The 19,898-nt window shown below is 39.6% G+C and overlaps 1 protein-coding gene across 1 annotated transcript in view; it reads right to left on the reverse strand.

Annotated features, from left to right (window-relative positions):
• The window catches only part of LOC105450252 (pancreatic triacylglycerol lipase-like), a 43,555-nt gene that overhangs the window by 3,619 nt on the left and 20,038 nt on the right, over nucleotides 1–19,898 (reverse strand). Inside the window, exons 2-6 of the mRNA XM_011690001.1 lie at nucleotides 5,595–5,761; nucleotides 3,669–3,823; nucleotides 1,929–2,048; nucleotides 1,421–1,567; nucleotides 662–890 (exon numbers count right to left, since the gene is read on the reverse strand). Of these exons, the coding sequence (XP_011688303.1) occupies nucleotides 662–890; nucleotides 1,421–1,567; nucleotides 1,929–2,048; nucleotides 3,669–3,823; nucleotides 5,595–5,761 (818 nt within the window). The remainder of the gene's footprint in view (nucleotides 1–661; nucleotides 891–1,420; nucleotides 1,568–1,928; nucleotides 2,049–3,668; nucleotides 3,824–5,594; nucleotides 5,762–19,898) is intronic.

Genomic DNA, 19,898 nt, shown 5'->3' on the forward strand with positions numbered 1-19,898 from the left:
AAATTATCAGTTGTACCTGATTAATTTTCTTCCTGTTACATATAGCATAAATTTTTTTATAATATTAAATTTATTCAATTATTACATCAGTATAACTTTTTAGTAAAAAGAACTAGTCTAGTGAATATAATCAGAAATTTCTTAGATTCAATCGAAAATAATAATCCAATCCTTATAGTAACGCTTATTGAATATTCTAGCTATCAAGTTAAAAAATTCTCTATTTGATTTTACCAAAATGTATTCTCTGCCAAATACTTCTTATTGATACGATTAAAACATTTTTCTTAAAGTAGAATTATTTTTTTTTGCTTTCGTATAATTGAGGTATTTTTCTCTTTATTTAAAAAGTTTATTTAAAAAGCTATACAGTCGAGATATTTCTCTTTTTATTTAAGAAGTTTTATTTAAGAAGCTAGATAAATTTTCACGAGATTTCGCAGATTGATGAACTTAATTGCCTGAATTTTTATTATTCGCAAGTTGCACGTGTCTTATAATTTGTTTAGCTTATTGGAGAACTATACTGTCGATTGCAGTTCTGATAGATTGTTGTCTTTCGGATCGTTCTAATCAATAGATCTTCTTACAATTAATCCCTCGTTTTATGCACGGACAAACTCGATAAAAAGAAAAGAATGTATTCGACGCTGTTTTTTACCTAAGAAAAATATGCTCTTTCCGTCGGTGTGAATTACGTCTACCAGCCGGGCGTCCGTGTAATCCAGGCGAAGGTGGCTCGGCATTCCTTGGAAATACGGCTCTGCGGGATCCAACCCGGTGATACGGCCGATATTGCCACCCAATTTCTCGCCCGCATAACCGGCCGTGTGGGCGCCGAGGCTGTGCCCGATCAAATGCACGTCGTTCGGATCCAGACCGTAGTTTGTCTGCAATTTCACCAGAAATAAGAACAGATTTGTAAATACGATAGATATGTATAAATATGATATATTTTGTGCTACAATCAGTAATAAAAATCATCTTCACGTTACGGCGTTATCATAAATTTCCATCACTATCACGGTTGATGATATGAGTACCAGGTTTTATTTTCAGATATTACGTCCGTATTTTTCATTTCAGTTGTGTTGAAGATATAGTATAATTTGTCTACGGCGTGTATTTAATCTTTTCAGTGATTTATATAAAATGACTGCGGGATTCCCTCGAGCAGATTTCTTTTTAATCAGCATATCTATAAATTTCTTTTGTCTTTATTGCTATTATCTTTGAAGAATTGAATTTTTAAAAATAAAATAAAATAAAATAAAAAAATATATATATAAATTTTATTTGTGTCTGCTATGAGATTAAGAAAAGTGCAATAAAAGTTTAAATTGTTGAATGCAGACTGTATCGTGAAACTTTTTTTGGGCACACCATTTAAGGGGTTAAAATCTGTAGGGACACCTCTTACTTGCAAGTGCTTGATGAGATGAGCCAGTTCGAGTCCGACCAGTCTCGTGTTCGCCGTCGCCTGGGTGTACAAAGGTAGACTTCCGCCAGCCCAGTCGACCACAAAAACGTTGTAATCGCCGTGCTCCAACAACTCGCTCCTCATCTCCTATGGGTATACATATTTCGAGGATAGTAATGCCGGCGGTAATTTTCGCGCGTTGCTCAAGAAGAGACTGCGTCTTGTCATCAAATGTAACTGTGCCACTAGGTCGCGCGTATTTTATTTGAAAACACTGACGCAATGTATAAGCAGAGAGTACATTTCTCTACCGGTACTCGTCTAGCTCGCGATAGACGGCCGACGGTCAGGCGATAGAGATGTACGACGTAGGCATATAGTCTTTGGTACATGCAATTGGTATTATATGAGTATGACAATTCGATTGCGTATAACATAACGGCAAGGATTTCAATAAAAATTCCATGACGACGAGCGAGTATCGTACAGGATAAAAGAATAGGCTCACCTTGACCCAATTGCTGAGCGGAGTGTCTATAAAGCCATGTATAATGAATTTGGTTTTTCGCTTAGGATTGAAGTTTGAGTTTTCGATGGATTTATCCTTGGCCACTTTTAATATTTGACCCTGGGGGAAAAAAATGACGGGTATACACATTACGAAGTGCATGCGTGATTTCAAAAATAGTCGCTCAGTTTCGAGGAGCTCGTTGAAAAATATCCGTCCGTTGATTTTAGATCCCAAACGCGTGACGCACGTATTCTCTTTTTTTATTATTATTGTTGAGAAGGATGGGTGCTAAATACAGCAAAAACTATCTTCAAAATCAGACGCGTTATTTTCTCTTTCAATGAAAACAATAATAAAACTACTAAAATCGCAACAAACACAGACTTATAACTACCATATTGCAGCAACAATGGAATATTTCTGCAATGTGGCTGAAATAGTACAATGCTGCTGCAACATTGTAGTTATAAGTCTGTATTTGTTGCGATTTTAATAGTTTTATTATTGTTTTTATTGGAAGAGAAAATAACGCAACTGATTGTATTGGCTAATTTCGCCAATCGCCAGGCGCGTAAGTACACAAAAGTATTTATTCTAATTTGCTAAATATAGCAAAAACTTATCTTCAAAATTAGACGTGTTATTCTCTTCCAAGGAAAACAATAATAAAACTATTAAAATCGTAGCAAAACACAGATTATAATTGCAATGTTGCAGCGGCATTGTATCATTCCAGCCACATTGCAGAAATATTACATTGTTTCTACAACATTGTAGTTATAAGTCTGTGTTTGTTGCAACTTTAGTAGTTTTATTATTGTTTTCATTGGAAGAGAAAATAACGCGTCTGATTTTGAAGATAGTTTAGCGAATACAATCCGTCGTAGCGAATGCATCGCTATTTTTTTACTATTAATATTCTGTTACTATTAATAGTAAAAAAAATAGCGATGTATTCGCTACGACGGATTGTATTGGCTAATTTCGCCAATCGCCAAGCGCGTAAGTACGCAAAAGTATTTATTATAATTTCACGATTCAGCGATTTTATAGCGAGGCGGATGATATATGTATGTGCACTTGCGTGCGCGCAGTTATATATGCGGTAGGTATGTGATTTCACCGGGCGCGCATTATGCCCGCTGATAGCGCGTTCGATATACTTGAGAGTGCCCACCGCGGCTCTCTTCCTCTTCGGATACGTCCGTTAATTCATAAATCAGAGATCTTATCTTTTGCCGTACGTTAAGAGAATAGCGCGCGCGTCGGGCGGCGCGGCGTATATAGCACCGCCTGCTGCACGCCGCGCCGGCACGTGCAGTTTTTTTGTTTAATTAATGAAGGTAATTAAGATATATCCGCGGGCATTAAAATATCGACGGCTGATCCCGCCTCGCGATAAGAGGCGAGAGGATTAACCTCCGTACAGTTATTCTTGTCGCACAAGACGGAATGTCCGCGCGACGGGGCTATATACTTATACTCTTAATACAATTTCACGATGTGTGCGGCGGCGCACGCGGCGTTATGTATATGCGGAAGCGTTTGTACACCGTGTCGGATTTACTAGCCGTGAAATTCCAGTCGCCGGAGAGAATTCCAATCTATCTCACCCAAGTTTCACTTTCGCGTTAACTCGCCAAAGCGCAAAACGTGCTTTCGCGAGACGCTCGCACCGTGCAGGGATACCGCGCCTGGGTCTTTTTAATCCGGAAACGCGTCGCGGCCTTCACTTACGTCCAGGGGATTCTGATTCGTGTAGAGGATGAATCTGGTGTTGATGACTTCTCGCGGTAGCGGGAAAACGTTGAGGGGCCGATGAATGAGGTGGTACCAGCTCCTGGTGATGTTCAGGCAGCCCAGCTCGTCGTAGCAGCGCGTCTCGTTCTCGACTGAAAGAAATTCGTTCCTCCACTGTGCATTTTGCTCATTTCGATGAAATTTCATTTTACTTTTCATGAACAATATCTACCCTACGATGAGAAAAACTTCATAGCTGGCAGTCTACAAAAGATGCGTGAGTGAAAGACAATAAATTTCAATATATATACATATGTATATTTAATATACTGCACTTATGTGTCGGTCGAAAGTTTCGAGACCACATATAAAATTTAAGAATATTCCAGTGAAACACTACCTAACCATTCGATTCATGCCTTACTTAATATTTTTTCCTTATTGAAAGTTGAATTTGAAAGTAAATAGGCATTAGCACAGTTATGATTATACAGGGTGTCCCATTTTAATGTCCGATCCCAAATAACTTTTTTTACTTTTGATCTTAAAAAAAAATGTTTCAGACAAAAGTTGTATGACTTTGAGGGGGACATAAGGTGATGTCATTAGTGTGACCTTGAATAGTTGCTCGAAAGTCATGTGAAAGTTACCTACAATTTCCTAAATGGAACCTCCTATACTTTTTATTGCACATTCTTGTAGATCATCTCGAGAGCTTTCCAAAACATATAGATAAAATGTTTTTTGGTTAAGTAAATCTCGAGTTATAAAGCTTGAAAGTTACAGTACCACCAGCATTAGCATTATCTAAGTCCGAACAATGGCTGAAACCTTTTGAATGTTGTTCAGGATCATGAGCTTAACAGTATGTATCAAGGCCATGATCATTGGAGATTGTTTTTCTTATTTTTATTTTTGAAAATTATTTTTATTTCTTGAAAAAAGAGAAACATTCTCCAATAATCATGACTTTAACACATGTTGTCAAGCTCATGATCCTGAACAACATTCAAACGGGTTACAGCCATTGTTCGGACACCTTGCTAATGCCGGTGGTACTGTAACTTTTAAGCTTTATAACTCGAGATTTACTTAACCAAAAAACATTTTATCTATGTGTTTTGGAAATCTTTCGAAATAAGCTATAAGAATACACAATGAAAAATAGGGAATTCCATTAAAAAAATTCAAAGTAATCTTGTCCTGACCTTGACGACGCCACTCAGGGTCAAACCAATGTCATCATCTGATATCCCCCTCAAAGCCATACAACTTTTGTCTGAAACATTTTTTTCTAAGATCAAAAGTAAAAAAGTTATTTGGGGTGGGACATTAAAATGGGACACCCTGTATAACACAACATAACAGTGTTCAATTTCAGGAAAATGGATTACTGATCGTGCACCTTTTTCCAAAACTGAGTGCAGAACTGTTCTAAAAGAGGATTGGAAGAGTCTTCTGTTCAGAAAAAATAAATAAATTTGTAAACTTAGATTATCTAGATTAATAAAAAAAAAGTGATTAATTGAGTAAGGATAGCTACTTCGATAAAAAAGGAACCTAATATTCTTTAGTGCTTTTCTTGTAAGAAATTATGTAAGAAGCATTTTTTTGCAGAATTTTCATTTTATTATAAAAAATATTGAGTAAAATAATAACAATATGTTAAATTATATATTTTCAATTAATGGTCTCCTAAACTTTTAGCCGGCGGCATGTATGCCTATATACATTTCGGACATTGTGAAGGAGAGTAAAGCTAAAGCTTCATCTACATAAGTCGCAAACGCACAACGCAAACGCAAACGCGGAGAAAAAAAAGGAAAAAAGAGAGAAACGTTCGCGTTTGCGTTTTGTAACTTATGTGGATGGGCCTTAGCATTACTGCAGTTGAATTTTCTATCTAATCTGTGCAATAGTTACAAGGCAGCCAAGGTATGTTGACTTCGATCCGATCGCTGCGCGCCCACTGCCAAGGGTCCAGGATTCCGGCGGAGCAGATAACAGGAGTCAATGCGACGAGGAGCAGGATCAGCGCTCCTTCGCCGTTGTCGCCGACTCCTCGTCCGTTCATGCCGCTCCTCCTCATCCTGTAAAGATAAAAAAAAGACCGACGCGGTCGATAACGATTTGCAAAGCCAGTGTCGCGTACTGATGCAGTCGCGTATGCCGCGTCTCCTTTTTTATACCCAATCACTCGTATACAATTTCACTCTTTTATACTCAGTCCGGTTAAAATCGGCGCAATCTTTGTAAACAAAAGAATTGTTTTAAAAATAATAATAAAATTGTTTTTGTAAATAAAAAAAATGATGATTATCACGGAAACGCAATCGCGGGCGCTCCGACCGCGAACGCGTACGAAATCGTACTGTTTGCCGAGCCTGTCTGTCTTGGGCAAATATTGCGTGTCGCGATCGGGGGGTTAAATCGCTACTGAATCTTTGAAAGGATGACCGCCAAATCTAAAAGCCGCCGAGCATGACATTGGTAGGAGTTGAATAGCCTTCGATCTCGCGCGAGATAATGAGGCTCTCAATCGTTTGTTTTCATGTTTAGGAGAAAAATATTCAACAAGGCCGACCGCGCACTCATTTGCGTACACATCCTAGCTTTGACGCGTTTTTCGATTCGTTTCTGAATGATCGCGTAGCTCCGATATCCCTATCCAGAGATATATGATGTTTAGCACTTATTGTTAAAACGACATCCAAAAAAATATTTTTATACTTATAAGTGGGGAATTCTTGTCATTTCGTCTAGCAAAAAATCTTATATGAAACATTCCTTTATAACACGTATTCATCTATAAAAAAGTGAAAGCATGAGCTATGATCAAGTTACACAACATTCCTCTACATTTTAAGGTACCTTCTTGAGGCTGTATATTACAGAAAAATCAAAGATTACCATTGAACAATCGAATTTTTTTTTTGGTGAATCAGCGTTATTTTGATGTTATTAGCATACAGTAAATAAAAATCTATATATAATCAAATATACATATATAATTATACAAAAAATATGTTCATATATTTTGTCCTTTTCTTTTATAATTTGTATTTCTTCTTTCATTTTATATAAAAAAAAAACAATGCGAAAATTATTCTTCTAATTATTTTATAATTGTTTTTATTTTTTCTATATAGACAGAAATTATATAAAAGAAAAGAAACATATGGATACATTTTATATACTACGTTCGATAAATATAAAGTATAAAGATTTTTTACCAGACATCCTTTATTTTTATATATAAAATTAAAATTTTTATATACGAAATTAAAATGAAAGATAAGTTGGCGTATTGATATAATTATTTTTTTTTATTTCTACAAAAGTCAACATAAATTTCAATGAAAGAATTTTAAGAATTTCTGCAATTTGAAACAAAAAATCTGAAATCCATCATTTTTACGGGGCTGGTTGTTTCGATTGTTTGCTAAGAACAAAGAACATGCAGAAGTTCAACGATTTAAAAATAACGTAAATCCAACGTGTGTCGTATTCCTGACGGTGCGTCGAGGCGAGATGTAAGATATAAGTCGACATCAGTATAACATTTGTCTGTACGGGCAGGTCTTTGTCTTCTCGGATTGACGTTCGTATAATCGCGCGATGTATATGCGTGTACCATTATTTTGCGCGTACGATATTCGCGCCGCGTGGTGACTCGTAATGACATACGTCGGCGGCCGCGACAATAGAATGAGGAAGAGGAAGACGAGCCTCTATGTCAACGTATTGGACATTTCGATGATATAACCTGACGTATCTACGTTACATCGTCTCGGATTCACACAGTCGTTACTTCTCCATTTTGCAATAAAGGAACGACCGTTAATTGCATATTGTTGAATAATAACCGCGTGGCTAATTGCATTTGCCGTTAGGCGAATTCGCGATCTCCGCCGAGGAATATATTGATTGGAACGACCGTTGTTAACTGCAGCCTTCGTTAGCCTGCTTTACGCAACGAGGATGATTATATCACTTTGCGCGCGAGTGTGTCGCATCTCATTGAACCTCGTAAGATTATGTCACGCGCGCGCGGTGTATTGCACTTACGTCGCGGAGAGGGTTCACGAGTGCAGGGACACGTACAGGCATCGGCTGCTACATGGAAGCGGTGATCATCGCGCGCGAGCTGCGTTATCACGTATACGTAAAGTTGCCATTGATGGTCGCGCTTTCACCGGCGCTGCCACTCCGCGGTCGTTCGCAGCGGAAAACGTTGCATACGCAACGTACTCGGGGCCGGTCAATTGATAATTGTCAGTTTAAGTGCGCTATCCGGTAAACAGGTAGATCGTAATCAAATCGTTCGGCGATTTGTCGAGATCAACGACATGTGGCACGTGAGAGCGTTAACGGTTATCCACCTTGCGGAAGCGCGATACTGCAGGTGAACGAAATAAATGTCCTTGTTGTATATAAGAGAAAAAGGATCGATACAGAAAAAAGCAGTTTCGTTTATAGAAAAACATGGGTTCGTGCACTACTTGTGAGAGAAAAAAAATATAGCTGTAATTGCCATAATTTAAAACTATAATTTATAGTCATTTAATTCTCATATATTCAATAAAGGTACTGTTATTACTATTATTATTATTATTATTAAGTATTATTATTTATTATTTTTGGTGCCGATTATATGTATTATATTTATTTGTTGTTTATATATATATACGTATGTATTATATTTATTTGTTATTTTAATCATGCAATTTCTATAGTTGCTTCAACTGCATTACGATTCAATTACGATATGCGTTTATGCAACTTATACATATATCGCGAAAGTGATTGTATTTGTTTATTTATTTTTTCTTTGACTCATCTTTTAGCTATTATTATGTAAATAGTAAGCAAAAGTTAAGAAAATGATTATATTTACTATAATTGTAGTTGCATTTACTAAAAATATTTATTTGATTTCCAGCATCTATGTTTTGATATATCTATTAAATATCATCAATTATAATATAAATCGATAATAATATTAATTAATTGATGTAAATGTCATCAATTAATATAGTAAAATATCATCTGTGATATTTTAATATATTAATATTTGAAATTATCGTGATTTATAGCGCACAATTTTTCATAATTGGTAGAGCTATATGAATATAAGATTATTATTACTGACATTATAGCAATGTAATAACTATAAAAATGGAGCTCATAATAATTACTTTAACCATGCAATTACAGAGTCACAAATACCGAAACACTCTCGGTATATCTACGAAAATTTTATGCGCGAATACGCGCATAAAAATCCGCGAGAGCCTCAGGGAGCGAATCGGTTTCTGCTGCGAAGTTAAAAAGAAATTAAAATCTCTCGATAACATCTTTCTTCCTCTCTTCGTAACGTTGTTGCCTGAAATACGTCGTAAAATTAAGACTGCAGTCTCTGATTACCGTTCAAGGGTAAATTATCCGGCTTAATTATATTTTCAGCGATTGGTATCAGCAGGGGATAGGGGGAGGGGGGGAGGATACGAGTGCGCGTCGGGAAGGGACGGAATGTAACGGGAGGAGCGAGGATAATTCGAAACCTGTTGCGGAACGAATATGGGCAACGCCGCGCGGAATGTCGCGCGATATTTTCTGCATTCCCCAAACGAGCAACTGCATACCGAAGCCGTCCCCTCCCCCCTCCCTCTCCCTCCTCTCCTTCCCCGCCGGCCTCTCCCGGAGTCTTCTCTCCTGCGGTTGGCGTCGATAGCCGTCGTTTCAATGAGTCACGGCGTAACGAACACGCGGCGTAAACGACCGCGCTCCGCCGCGGAGCGCTTTATTATCCGCGATTGTGGCAATCCCGAGGTGCGCGCACGTATACCTATATGTAAGTATGTACCTGCAGCAGCACATGCACTGCGCGCACCGCATCGTTCTCGGAGCTGTGCGCGCAGTGCGCTGTTCGGTCAACCGCGCTCACGGACTTTTTCTTTTCTTTTTTTTTTTTATTATTTTTTTCTTTTTTTGCTTCTGTACTACCACTTTCCCTCTACTTCCGCGGCGAATAATCCTAGAGGCGGAATATGCGCGAATGTGTTCGCGATTAATACTTTCGGTCGTTTCGTGCCCGAGCGCGGCTTATATGATACAGGAGCGACATTGACATGTGATAATTGCCGCGCGTATATCTAGGAAAGTACGTGTCGCATGTTAATATGTCAAGAATCCGTTATAAAACTGTCGAATCATGGTCATATCATCTGTCAGATTATAATCATGGAATGCGACACTTGACATTCCGATCAAATAAATCAAATGACTCTGGAATATTACGGACACGCTCGTAATTAAAAAGAAAAAAAATAACGCTTTACTACGTTGAAAAACCGGCCGTTTTAATTTGATGTCGAGCACTTATTAAATTACATCAATCTTTATTTCGAACGACACTGTTTTAACGATTTTATCACATGACTTCGTTTATTGTGTTTATCTCGTGTTATTTAATTGATTGGCCGTTAAAAGGAATTTCATTGTAAATGACTAGCATTATTATTTGTATTTGTTTACTATTATTGTATACACTTTACCGACTATCGACTTCAGGTTAATTTTAACTATATATTTAAATTTGCGATTGAGAAGGACCCCCAGTAAGGGAAAAACCAGTTTCGCTATATTGTTAATAATGAGGAAATAACGTTGTACACCTACTTTGATCTGTTTTAATACACTGTTATATTGTTTCACAATAACGAGCGAGCGATTGATTTCAATATGTCGATCTCTCACGATTGTTTCTTTATCAATCGCTCGCGTTGCATCCAGCTCGTACTGCGATGGCGATGTTCGATACGTAGGATAACGGCCATAACGGTCGAGAAGGTTTCGCTCGAGCCCTCTCGGTTCTTTCTTGATCCGTTCGAAAATTACGGGTATTGTTTATGTGCTTTTTATTGCCCCTCTGTGCCATCGCGCGCGGTGCTCCCGGGTCTCGGAAGCTGTCACGAGGTGGGCCGAAAAGGAAAACCGGTTCTTCCCCGATTCTTTCCTTTTCTCTCTCTCTCTCTCGCTCACTCCTTCCTTCTTCCCCTCAGTCGGGTCCCAAGCATTTCACCGTTTGCTTCGGGTATTAAATAATTATTATTTCGAAAGCGGGAGAGCGTATACGTAACCGCGGCGGCGCCAGCCGTACGAGGAAAGGAGAGGCGCAAACCGTCGGCCTCCGTGTAATTGTGGCCCAGATTCGGCGTCCTTCCCTGCGGCAATGCTGTACCACTTCCTGTATACTCCTCGCGCTCTCTCTTTCGCTCTTTCTCTCTCACCGTGCGCCCTCATCTGTATAAAGCCCGTGTCAGACTGACACATTGGAAATCGAAGAGACCGCAAATTCAAGATTAGAATTCGAACAATCAAATATAATTTTAATTTCAGTCCGTTTCGTTCTGATTGATTAATCCTTTGAGGATCGGAGTTTTCTATAAACAATATATAAGTACCGTAGGCCAAGATTTAAGAAAATCGAGCAAGTGATTATTTTTTTTTACAAAATAAAATAGAGTGTCCAAAACCGCGCGCTTATAACATAAGATTAAATTCTAGTCTCCATTTCCTCAATCTTTAATGCGTAGTCTGATACTTAATGCAAAGCGATCGTCGACGCAATAACGCACATCCTTTCAAGGATCCCTATTTTTTTATCCTCATATTATTGATTACGCATTGAAGGATTGCAAACTGAAGGTTAGATCAATCAAATTCGACCAATCGAAATCCATTTTGTTGTAAATCTAATCTCCAATTTGCAATTCTCAATTTTCAATGCGCAGTTTGATATGATGACAGCCTATAAAGCTTGTGTCACGCTATATGTATTCGAGATCGAGGAATGCGAATTTAAAGATTAGAATTCACGACCAATCAAACGAAATTAAAATTACAATTATCTGACTGATCGAATTCTCAATTTTCGCAGTTTAGCGTGACATGGCGGACTGAAACTTCATTGACCAGCAAATCAGACTTGCTGATCAACGATTCGCAGTTCGTAATCTGACAATGAATCCAATCCGTGCCCGCAATGCGTAGTGTAACGCGGGTTTTACACATTCCCCGACCTTTTACACGCTCTCGGCTCGATTCGCTCCTGGCCTCTCTTTCCCCATTCCGCCAAACTCTTCTATACATTCTCGCGACTGTGATGATGCAATTATTTTACAGTCGAATTCCTCTCGGAGAGATTTTCAACGGATGCTTGCGCAAAAATATATGCACGACAGGAATTCTATACCGAAGAAATATTATCTTCTCTTGTCTTAAGATTATAATTAGAATTATATTAAGATTATAATTATAATAATCGATCTGAGTCTATTTTTCAACCTGTAATCTAACCGACGAAAACCTCTTTGCTCTGATTGATATTGATTTCCAACAATCAACTACAACCCCAACTGTAACCAAGTCCGCAACCCATAGTGTGATTACGGCTTCACGATCGTCGATATACAACGACAACCGTTACGCTTCCTCGCGACACGGACCGAAAAACTTCCGGGAAACTCCGGTAATTCTATCGTTCTTATCTTTTTTCTCGCAGTACATTTCCCGGTACATCTCCGCAGTTTTCTTCTCTCTTACGCGAGCAACGAGGTGCTGTGACTGATTGTACAGGAAGCGCCATAGGTACGAGTACTCTCGCACACGTTCTCCGTCGCTCCGCGACAAACGCTCCGCACATTCTTCGGTCCGCGTTTGTCCTCCCGCGCTCTCACGGTCGCCAAGCGCATTTTTTTTTTTTGCGACACGCCACAACATTTGCACCACGTTCACAATCAGTTCGCGTGTCGCGCGAGAAAGCACGCGCGGCGCCCGAGATCTTGAACTTGAAAGGTCGAGAAACGCCTTGCACAATTTTCGATTAGAGGCAGTATACGTTGCCACACCGCACTTGCAGCGATTTTCGCAAGAGTATACAAAGCATTGACATGAATTCGTACCTGAGAGATCCTCGGTAGAGATATTGGACCGCTAAATGATTTTGAAAAAATTAACAAGACTATATTTTGAATATAAAATATATGTCGAAACCCTGCAGGGGATTAAAATCGCACAAGACAAAAGACCGCATAGCTGCCAAAGGATAATTTATTTGATATATTGATTATTCATCAATTAAGCATTTTAATGAATCAGAGAAGGACAAGTAGGACAGGCTGCTATTTCCACATCGTAACGTGTTGACGTGTCTGTAGCGAAAGGCTCGAAACGATCTGCAATTCTTGGTTGATGGATTTCAGCAGATTCTGTAACTCTTTACGACAGTTAAGAATGCCGTTATCATTGCATTGCCGTTGGCAAGACAGTTGGCACAGGTGTATAATAGGTAAAATATATGGTAAAAAAAAACGCTGCGCAACGACAGTATGTCAGTAACGACACTGTCGTTAAGAGTTACAGAATCCGCTGGAGTCCGTCAAGCGAACTGTCAATTATAGAGCCTTTGGATATAGAAACGTTAACATAGAGCAATTATGTGGCAACAGCAGTTCCTTCCCTAACAGATAAAAAGACAATTCGCGCAATGACACAGGGAAAAAAAATTACTGTTGCCACAACATAATAATTGTGATAATTTTCGCCCATCAATTTAAGAGAGTTATATATAGGAATTAAAATATTTTGGAAGTGACTTATATAGTTAACTGAACTCTCAGCCTCAATGTTGTGACATGCAACTATATCATATATATCTTTCAATCATACTATTTGTTGTACGGACCATATTAGAAAGATAATAATAACGCTTCGGTTGAGGCAACCACATGTATAAAGATATTCTAACCGACTAACTGTATTCTAACTATTATTTATCTTATAAGCACTATACGGTTGTGATAACCGTACTGATGAGCATACCTTAACAGATGTACGTCATGTAACATCAATATAACTTAAATTCACATACATTTCTTTTCCAAATATAGAGAATATTGTTGTAACATCCACAGCAATTTTTTCCGTGCAATATAACGATAACGACACTGAATCAGAACTGTTATCAGAATCCAGCTTAGGAGGGCGGAACGCATTCCGACGAGCCGCGTTTCGACGAAGGACGGCGCGGTTTTCGAAACCGGGACGAAAGTCAAGTCGTGCCCGCACAAAGAAATGAGAGAGAGAGCGCGCGCGCGGCGTGGCGCGGCGCGGCGCGGCGCGGCGTTGGGCATCATCGTCATGACCTAATCCAATCACCACCGGAGAGACGAGACAGGAGAAATTCTTCTTCCGATCCTTTGCTTACGCGCGGTACGTAATCGCGCCTTTCCCACTCACTCACTCTCTCTCTCTTTCTCTCTCGCTCCCGCGGGTTCCGCTCGTGTTTTTATGCGTTCTTCTCTCGCGCGCGCGCGCGCGCGCGACGTTGCGCAACGCGCGCGGCGCGTATAATACGGCCCCGCAAATTCGTGCGTGCCGGGGCCCCGGCATAAATTTCACCGTCTCGTCTCTCATCTCGCGGCCGCCACGGCTGCTCGGGCTCAAGACACCGCCGTCGCACACGCCGATAAATTCAACCACAATCTCCACCGGCTCGTCTCTTTGTTTCGCGCCCGACGATAATCAGATAGTATTATCGCGTAATTCGGCGAGGAAACAAAGTACTTGTTTTTAGCGGTTTTCAGCGAAGTGCAGTGATTACGAGGATCTTTTTCCTTCCCTTACTTGTACGGGAGATTCGCAATTGCGGTGTGTGTGTGTGTGTGTGTGTGTGTGTGTGTGCGCGTGTGCGTGTGTGCGTGTGCGTGTGTGCGTGTGTGTGTGTGTGTGTAATAAAGGAAGCCGGATGAGATCCAACGAAATCGAGGAAGAAGTTAGCTGACCGATGAGAACGTTTCCGCGCCAGCATTACGCGTTTCGACAGCTGCGACTTGCGCAAGAAACCGCGAACGATAATGTCATCTCTCTCGGCGCCTCGTTCCGATGTATGTTGAAACGGATATCCAATTACTTCACACCGCACAGTTATATGGATCTCCTTAAGGAAGCTCGTATCGGACAATGAAGAATTGGAAGGATTGCGAATTGAGAATTAAAGTTCAATCGTACGCCAACTTCAATTTAGGAGTCAAGATCAACAAATCGGTTTCGCAGTTCGCATGAACTGGAAAATTGTATATAAATTCACGCCAAAATATTATTGCAGAGAATTAAAAACGAGAAGAAAATTGTTTCCAAACAATTATGTTTTTCTCAAGCAACACAGTTTTTAATGCAACAAAACTATTAAGTAAAATAATATTTCACACGGAAAAAAATTACTGCTGCCACAGCCTAATAATTGTGATAATTTTCGCCCATCAATTTAGAAGAGTTATAGGAACTAAAATATTTTAGAAGTGACTTATATGTATATAGTTAACTGAACTCTCACAGCCTCAATGTTGTGATGTGCAACTATATTATATATATATCTCTCAATCATACTATTTGTTGTACAGACCATACTAGAGAGATAACAATAATGCTTCGGTTGAGGCAACCACATACATGAAGATATTCTAACCGAATGTTATTTATCCTAAGCACTACGGTTGTGACAACCATACCAATGAGCATACCGTAACAGATGAATGTCATGTAACATCAATATAACTTAAATTCACATGCACTTCTTTTCCAAACATAAAGAATATTGTTGTAACATCCATAGCAATTTTTGCCGTGCATTTAACATTACATTGTTTCAGTGAAATAAATATATAAGCTAAACAAATGGAAATATTAAATGTACAGAAATGTTTTTCTCTGTGTATAACAGGCACCAAGATTTGTTCTGACCGACAAATAGGTTTATTTCTACTTATTGCTAAAATTTAATCAGAACGAAACGAATTAAAATTAACCTTATCTGATTGATCAAATTCTAATCTTCCATTCGCAATTCTCAGTTTCCAATATAGTATATAGTCTGGGGCTTTACAGCGTACTCGGCGTAATGGAAATTATGTGAGAGCCACGTAATTGCGTCCTTGCGCGTCGAAAACCGCAACTTTGCGTGTCCGCGGTCCTTTCTTCTGCGCGCGTTTCCGAGCGCGTCGTAAAGAGAGAGGAGAGAAAGAAGAAGACGCCTCGCTCGCCGACGGAAATTGAATTTTTACGCGCGCAAATTTCTCCACGGCGTGCGATTTTTTTTTTTTTCGGCGTGCGTTTATTCATCGCGTCGCGGTCGCTGAGAATCGAAAAGAGGACTTCACACGCGACGGCATTTTTCGCGTCACGGCAGTGAAACGCGCGAGTACGGGAAATACGTAACGCGTCGCGCGAATTCACCGTTTCGCATTTCGGCGAGTGTCCTGGGCTGCAGCTATTCCTCTTACTTCCTCCCTTCATCTCCCCTTCGACGACGACGACGACTCGCGCTTAATTGCCGCGAGTCAGGTCGCTTTCCTCGCGTCGCGAAATCTAATCTCGCAACACCTCGGTGATTCACGGCTGTCGAGACAGATCTTCCCCCCCCCCTCCCTCCTCCCCCCTAGTATCTACACACTCATATGCTTTGACAATCGCGGTGTATAACATGGTTAACGATAACGCTCCTTACGGCGCAATTAGCTTGAGATTACGCGAAATCCCGACCAGACCGTTTGCCGGCGAACGCGGGAGTCGTTCAACCCGGAATACCGCGGGGGATTCTTTACTTAATCGCGCTCACGATATTTTTCCCGTCTCTCCGATAAGTCGCGTAGATCGTTTATCGTCGCAGATAAGCATAGAACGTAGGAGAAAAAGAAAAAGAAAGATGTTATATGTCTCGATGTCCAAGATAACATTTCAATATGTTTCGAGATTAATTTGCGTGACATTTATTTATATCGTATATGCGACTACATCATAAGTCTAAGTGTGTAAAAAATGCTTCTCATCCGTGTAAAATATTATATTGCACAAAAAATCTGAATTTACACATTTAAATGTATTATACGGATGAGGCGCTTACTTACAATTAGATTTGCAACGTAATTATTTAAAACGGAAAATTATTAATTATCTCTTACTTATCTGATGTAGATAAAGATTAAACGTCAAAAGTATTAAAGAGTATAATGATGAAGAAAGAAAAGGTGCCGATGACAGTCAAACAACTTTAAATTGTTTACGAATCAAGTGCGTTTTGACTCTCATTCGCTCCTTTTTTTCCTAATCGCGTAATTTTTTTAATTGTGAGAGTCGGTTCATAAATAAATGATCCTTTTATCTCTATGTGGAGCACAAGAACGTCTATAAGCCTCTTTCATCTCGGGATGTCCGAGGCCTGTATTCATTTCTCGAATCATGATTGCTTTGAGATTTGCGGATGATCGGTCCACAGAATCCTATCCAACCGTCAGAGTTGTGATGATGCTGTCGATTGGCCGGATGAACCGATGGCCTCGGTGGGGGCCGATTTTTATTTTTATTTATTTATTTGAGTTCTAGGATAGATTTAAACTCGGATCTCCGTCACGGAGAGCAGGCACACTACCATGTATGCCACGGCCACCACGTCTGAGAGTCGGTTTAATAGTTTCCTTCAAAAGTATATTATAGACTTAATCGAAAGCGAAGTGGGAAACGTGTCTTGTCATTTCCTCCGCTGTCGATCCAATCGCCGCCATTTAGATTTAAATTGTTATTTTCGCAATTTTTTTTTATTGATAATCTCGAGTTAATTGCACAATGCAAAGAGCATTATCGTCCCTAGTAAAAAAAAAACTACTAGTGCAGTAAAAACACTACTGAAATGTAGTAGTGTCACTGCTATAACAGCAGTGCACTAGTAGTTCTTTTTTACGAGGGGTTAATCACGTTATCGCGGTTGTCAAAGCATATACAAGTGTGGAGACGTCGGGGGGGGGGAGATCCTCTCGACATTTTTTTTAATGTTAATAACATAATGTGCAATGTCCACTTTTTTCGAATAGGATACAGCGGGGTAATTTGAATAGTGGGGTAATTTGGATAACAGTAAGCATTTCAATGATGAAATATCCAAAAAAAATATTCTAATTATAAAGAGAAATTTCCTCTAATCCCATATTTTAAGACTTTTACAGAAAGAGTATTTTTCTTCCAATAAAGTGAACTGTTCGTCTAAAATCTACTGGATATTATTTTTCGGTTTTCCTCTTGTATTAAGAGGAATATGTTTTTTTCAAGCGGAATGTCCTTTTACATGCGATATGAGTAACACGAAAAGCAATGTGAATCGCTGCGTTCTGCCGTGACGATTGATTGAAGTGTTGCGCTGCATTTGCAAAAACAGACGCAGTAATTAAGGCTGCGTTCCGTTATTCATTGTACATACTGAAAAGCTACAGTACAAATAATGTGAATTATAAATATAGATTAACATACAAGATTTGTACTGTAAATGCAAGACGAAATTATTCTATTAGAATATTGTGCACAGAATATTTTCTTCTTAATTTTAGAAGATTCCTCTTGAGGCTACATACAAGAATAAAATCCTCTAAGATTTAGCGGATTCCACTAATATTAAAATTATTTTTTTTTGGATGATGATTTCAGAAAAAGAAGAGATTTTAAGATACATTTCATTAGATCAATGTCTGATCTAATAAAATGTATCTTAAAATTTCTTATTTTTCCGAAACTCTTGCAAATGCTTACTGTTATTCAAATTACCCCACTATTCAAATTACCCCACTGTACCCTACTCCCTTCCCATCTCTCGTTTCGCGGCCACGCGCGCGCGTGCATGAGTTCGATACGGCCGAGCGTCGCGTCGCGCGCGTTCACCGCTGACGATTGATAGCTTTCCCAACGCGATCGGCCTTTACACTGACCTACATACCTGGCGTAACAGCACTCGGCCTGACGTGTATACCCGCGGAATCAAAGTGGAGGCCGGCCGCCTCGCAATCCGCGCGCACCCGCACGCGGCTGCAGGCCCGAGCCGAGCCGTGGATGATAGGCAGAGGCCTATTCGTCTATGGCGCGATGCCACGCGACCTCGCGAAGAGACGAACGCGACAACAAAGACGCACCGCGGCGCCTCGCTTGACGGTGAAGTTTAATGCGCGCCGTTGCACAAGCGCTCAAACGGAGGTACGCGCTACCCACCGGCGCGGCGGCCGTGGCGGCGGCACCACCACCATGCATGACGCAGCTCTCCGCGTCGGATTGCGAGAAAACCTCACCGCGGAGAAATCCACCTGCGGTGAGCAACGTCGGCTCGACGCGCGCCAGCCCGGGACGTCCGCGGCGTCGCGCGCTTTATAACGCGTTATGCCACACGCGTGTTACACGGAGATCTCGCGATTATCAAAGGCTCTATAAACGGCGTTAAATAATACGTAATCGCGAGCGTCGCTCACATGCGTTTGAATGCGGTAAAATTCCGCTTTATGATGTGATCCGAACGTGTCAGAGGGTAAAGCCCGGTCTACAATTGCGTAAACGTAGACGTAAGTGGTTGTGAATTGTTCACCCCAAAAAAAATAATTTTTATATTAGTGGAATCCGCTAAATCTTAGAGGATTTTATTCTTGTATATGGCCTCAAGAGGAATCTTCTGAAATTAAGAGGAAAATATTCTGTGCACAATATTCTAATAGTTAAAATAATTTCGTCTTGCATTTACAGTACAAATCTTGTACTGTAAATCTATATTTATAATGCACATTATTTGTACTGTAGTTTTTCAGTATGTACGATGAATAACGGAACACAGTCTTACTGCGTCTGTTTTTGCAAATGCAGCGCAACACTTCAATCAATTGTCACGGCAAAACGCAGCGATACACATTGCTTTTCGTGTTACTCATATCGCATGTAAGAAAGCATTCCGCTTGAAAAAAACATATTCCTCTTAATACAAGAGGAAAACCGAAAAATAATATCTAATAGATTTTAGATGAACAGTTCACTTTATTGGAACAGGAATACTCTTTCTGTAAAAGTTTTCGCTTAAAATATGGGATTAGAGGAAATTTCACTTTATAACTAGAATATTTTTTTTGGGTGTTATTCATTGTACATACTGAAAAACTACAGTACAAATAATGTGCATTATAAATATAGATTTACAGTACAAGATTTGTACTGTAAATGCAAGACGAAATTATTCTAACTATTAGAATATTGTGCACAGAATATTTTCCTCTTAATTTCAAAAGGATTTCTCTTGAGGCCATATACAAGAATAAAATCCTCTAAGATTTAAGCGGATTCCACTAATATTAAAATTATTTTTTTTGG

This window comes from Wasmannia auropunctata, unplaced genomic scaffold (assembly GCF_000956235.1).
Source record: "Wasmannia auropunctata unplaced genomic scaffold, wasmannia.A_1.0 LD336064.1, whole genome shotgun sequence".
In the NCBI taxonomy this organism is placed as follows: domain Eukaryota; kingdom Metazoa; phylum Arthropoda; class Insecta; order Hymenoptera; family Formicidae; genus Wasmannia; species Wasmannia auropunctata.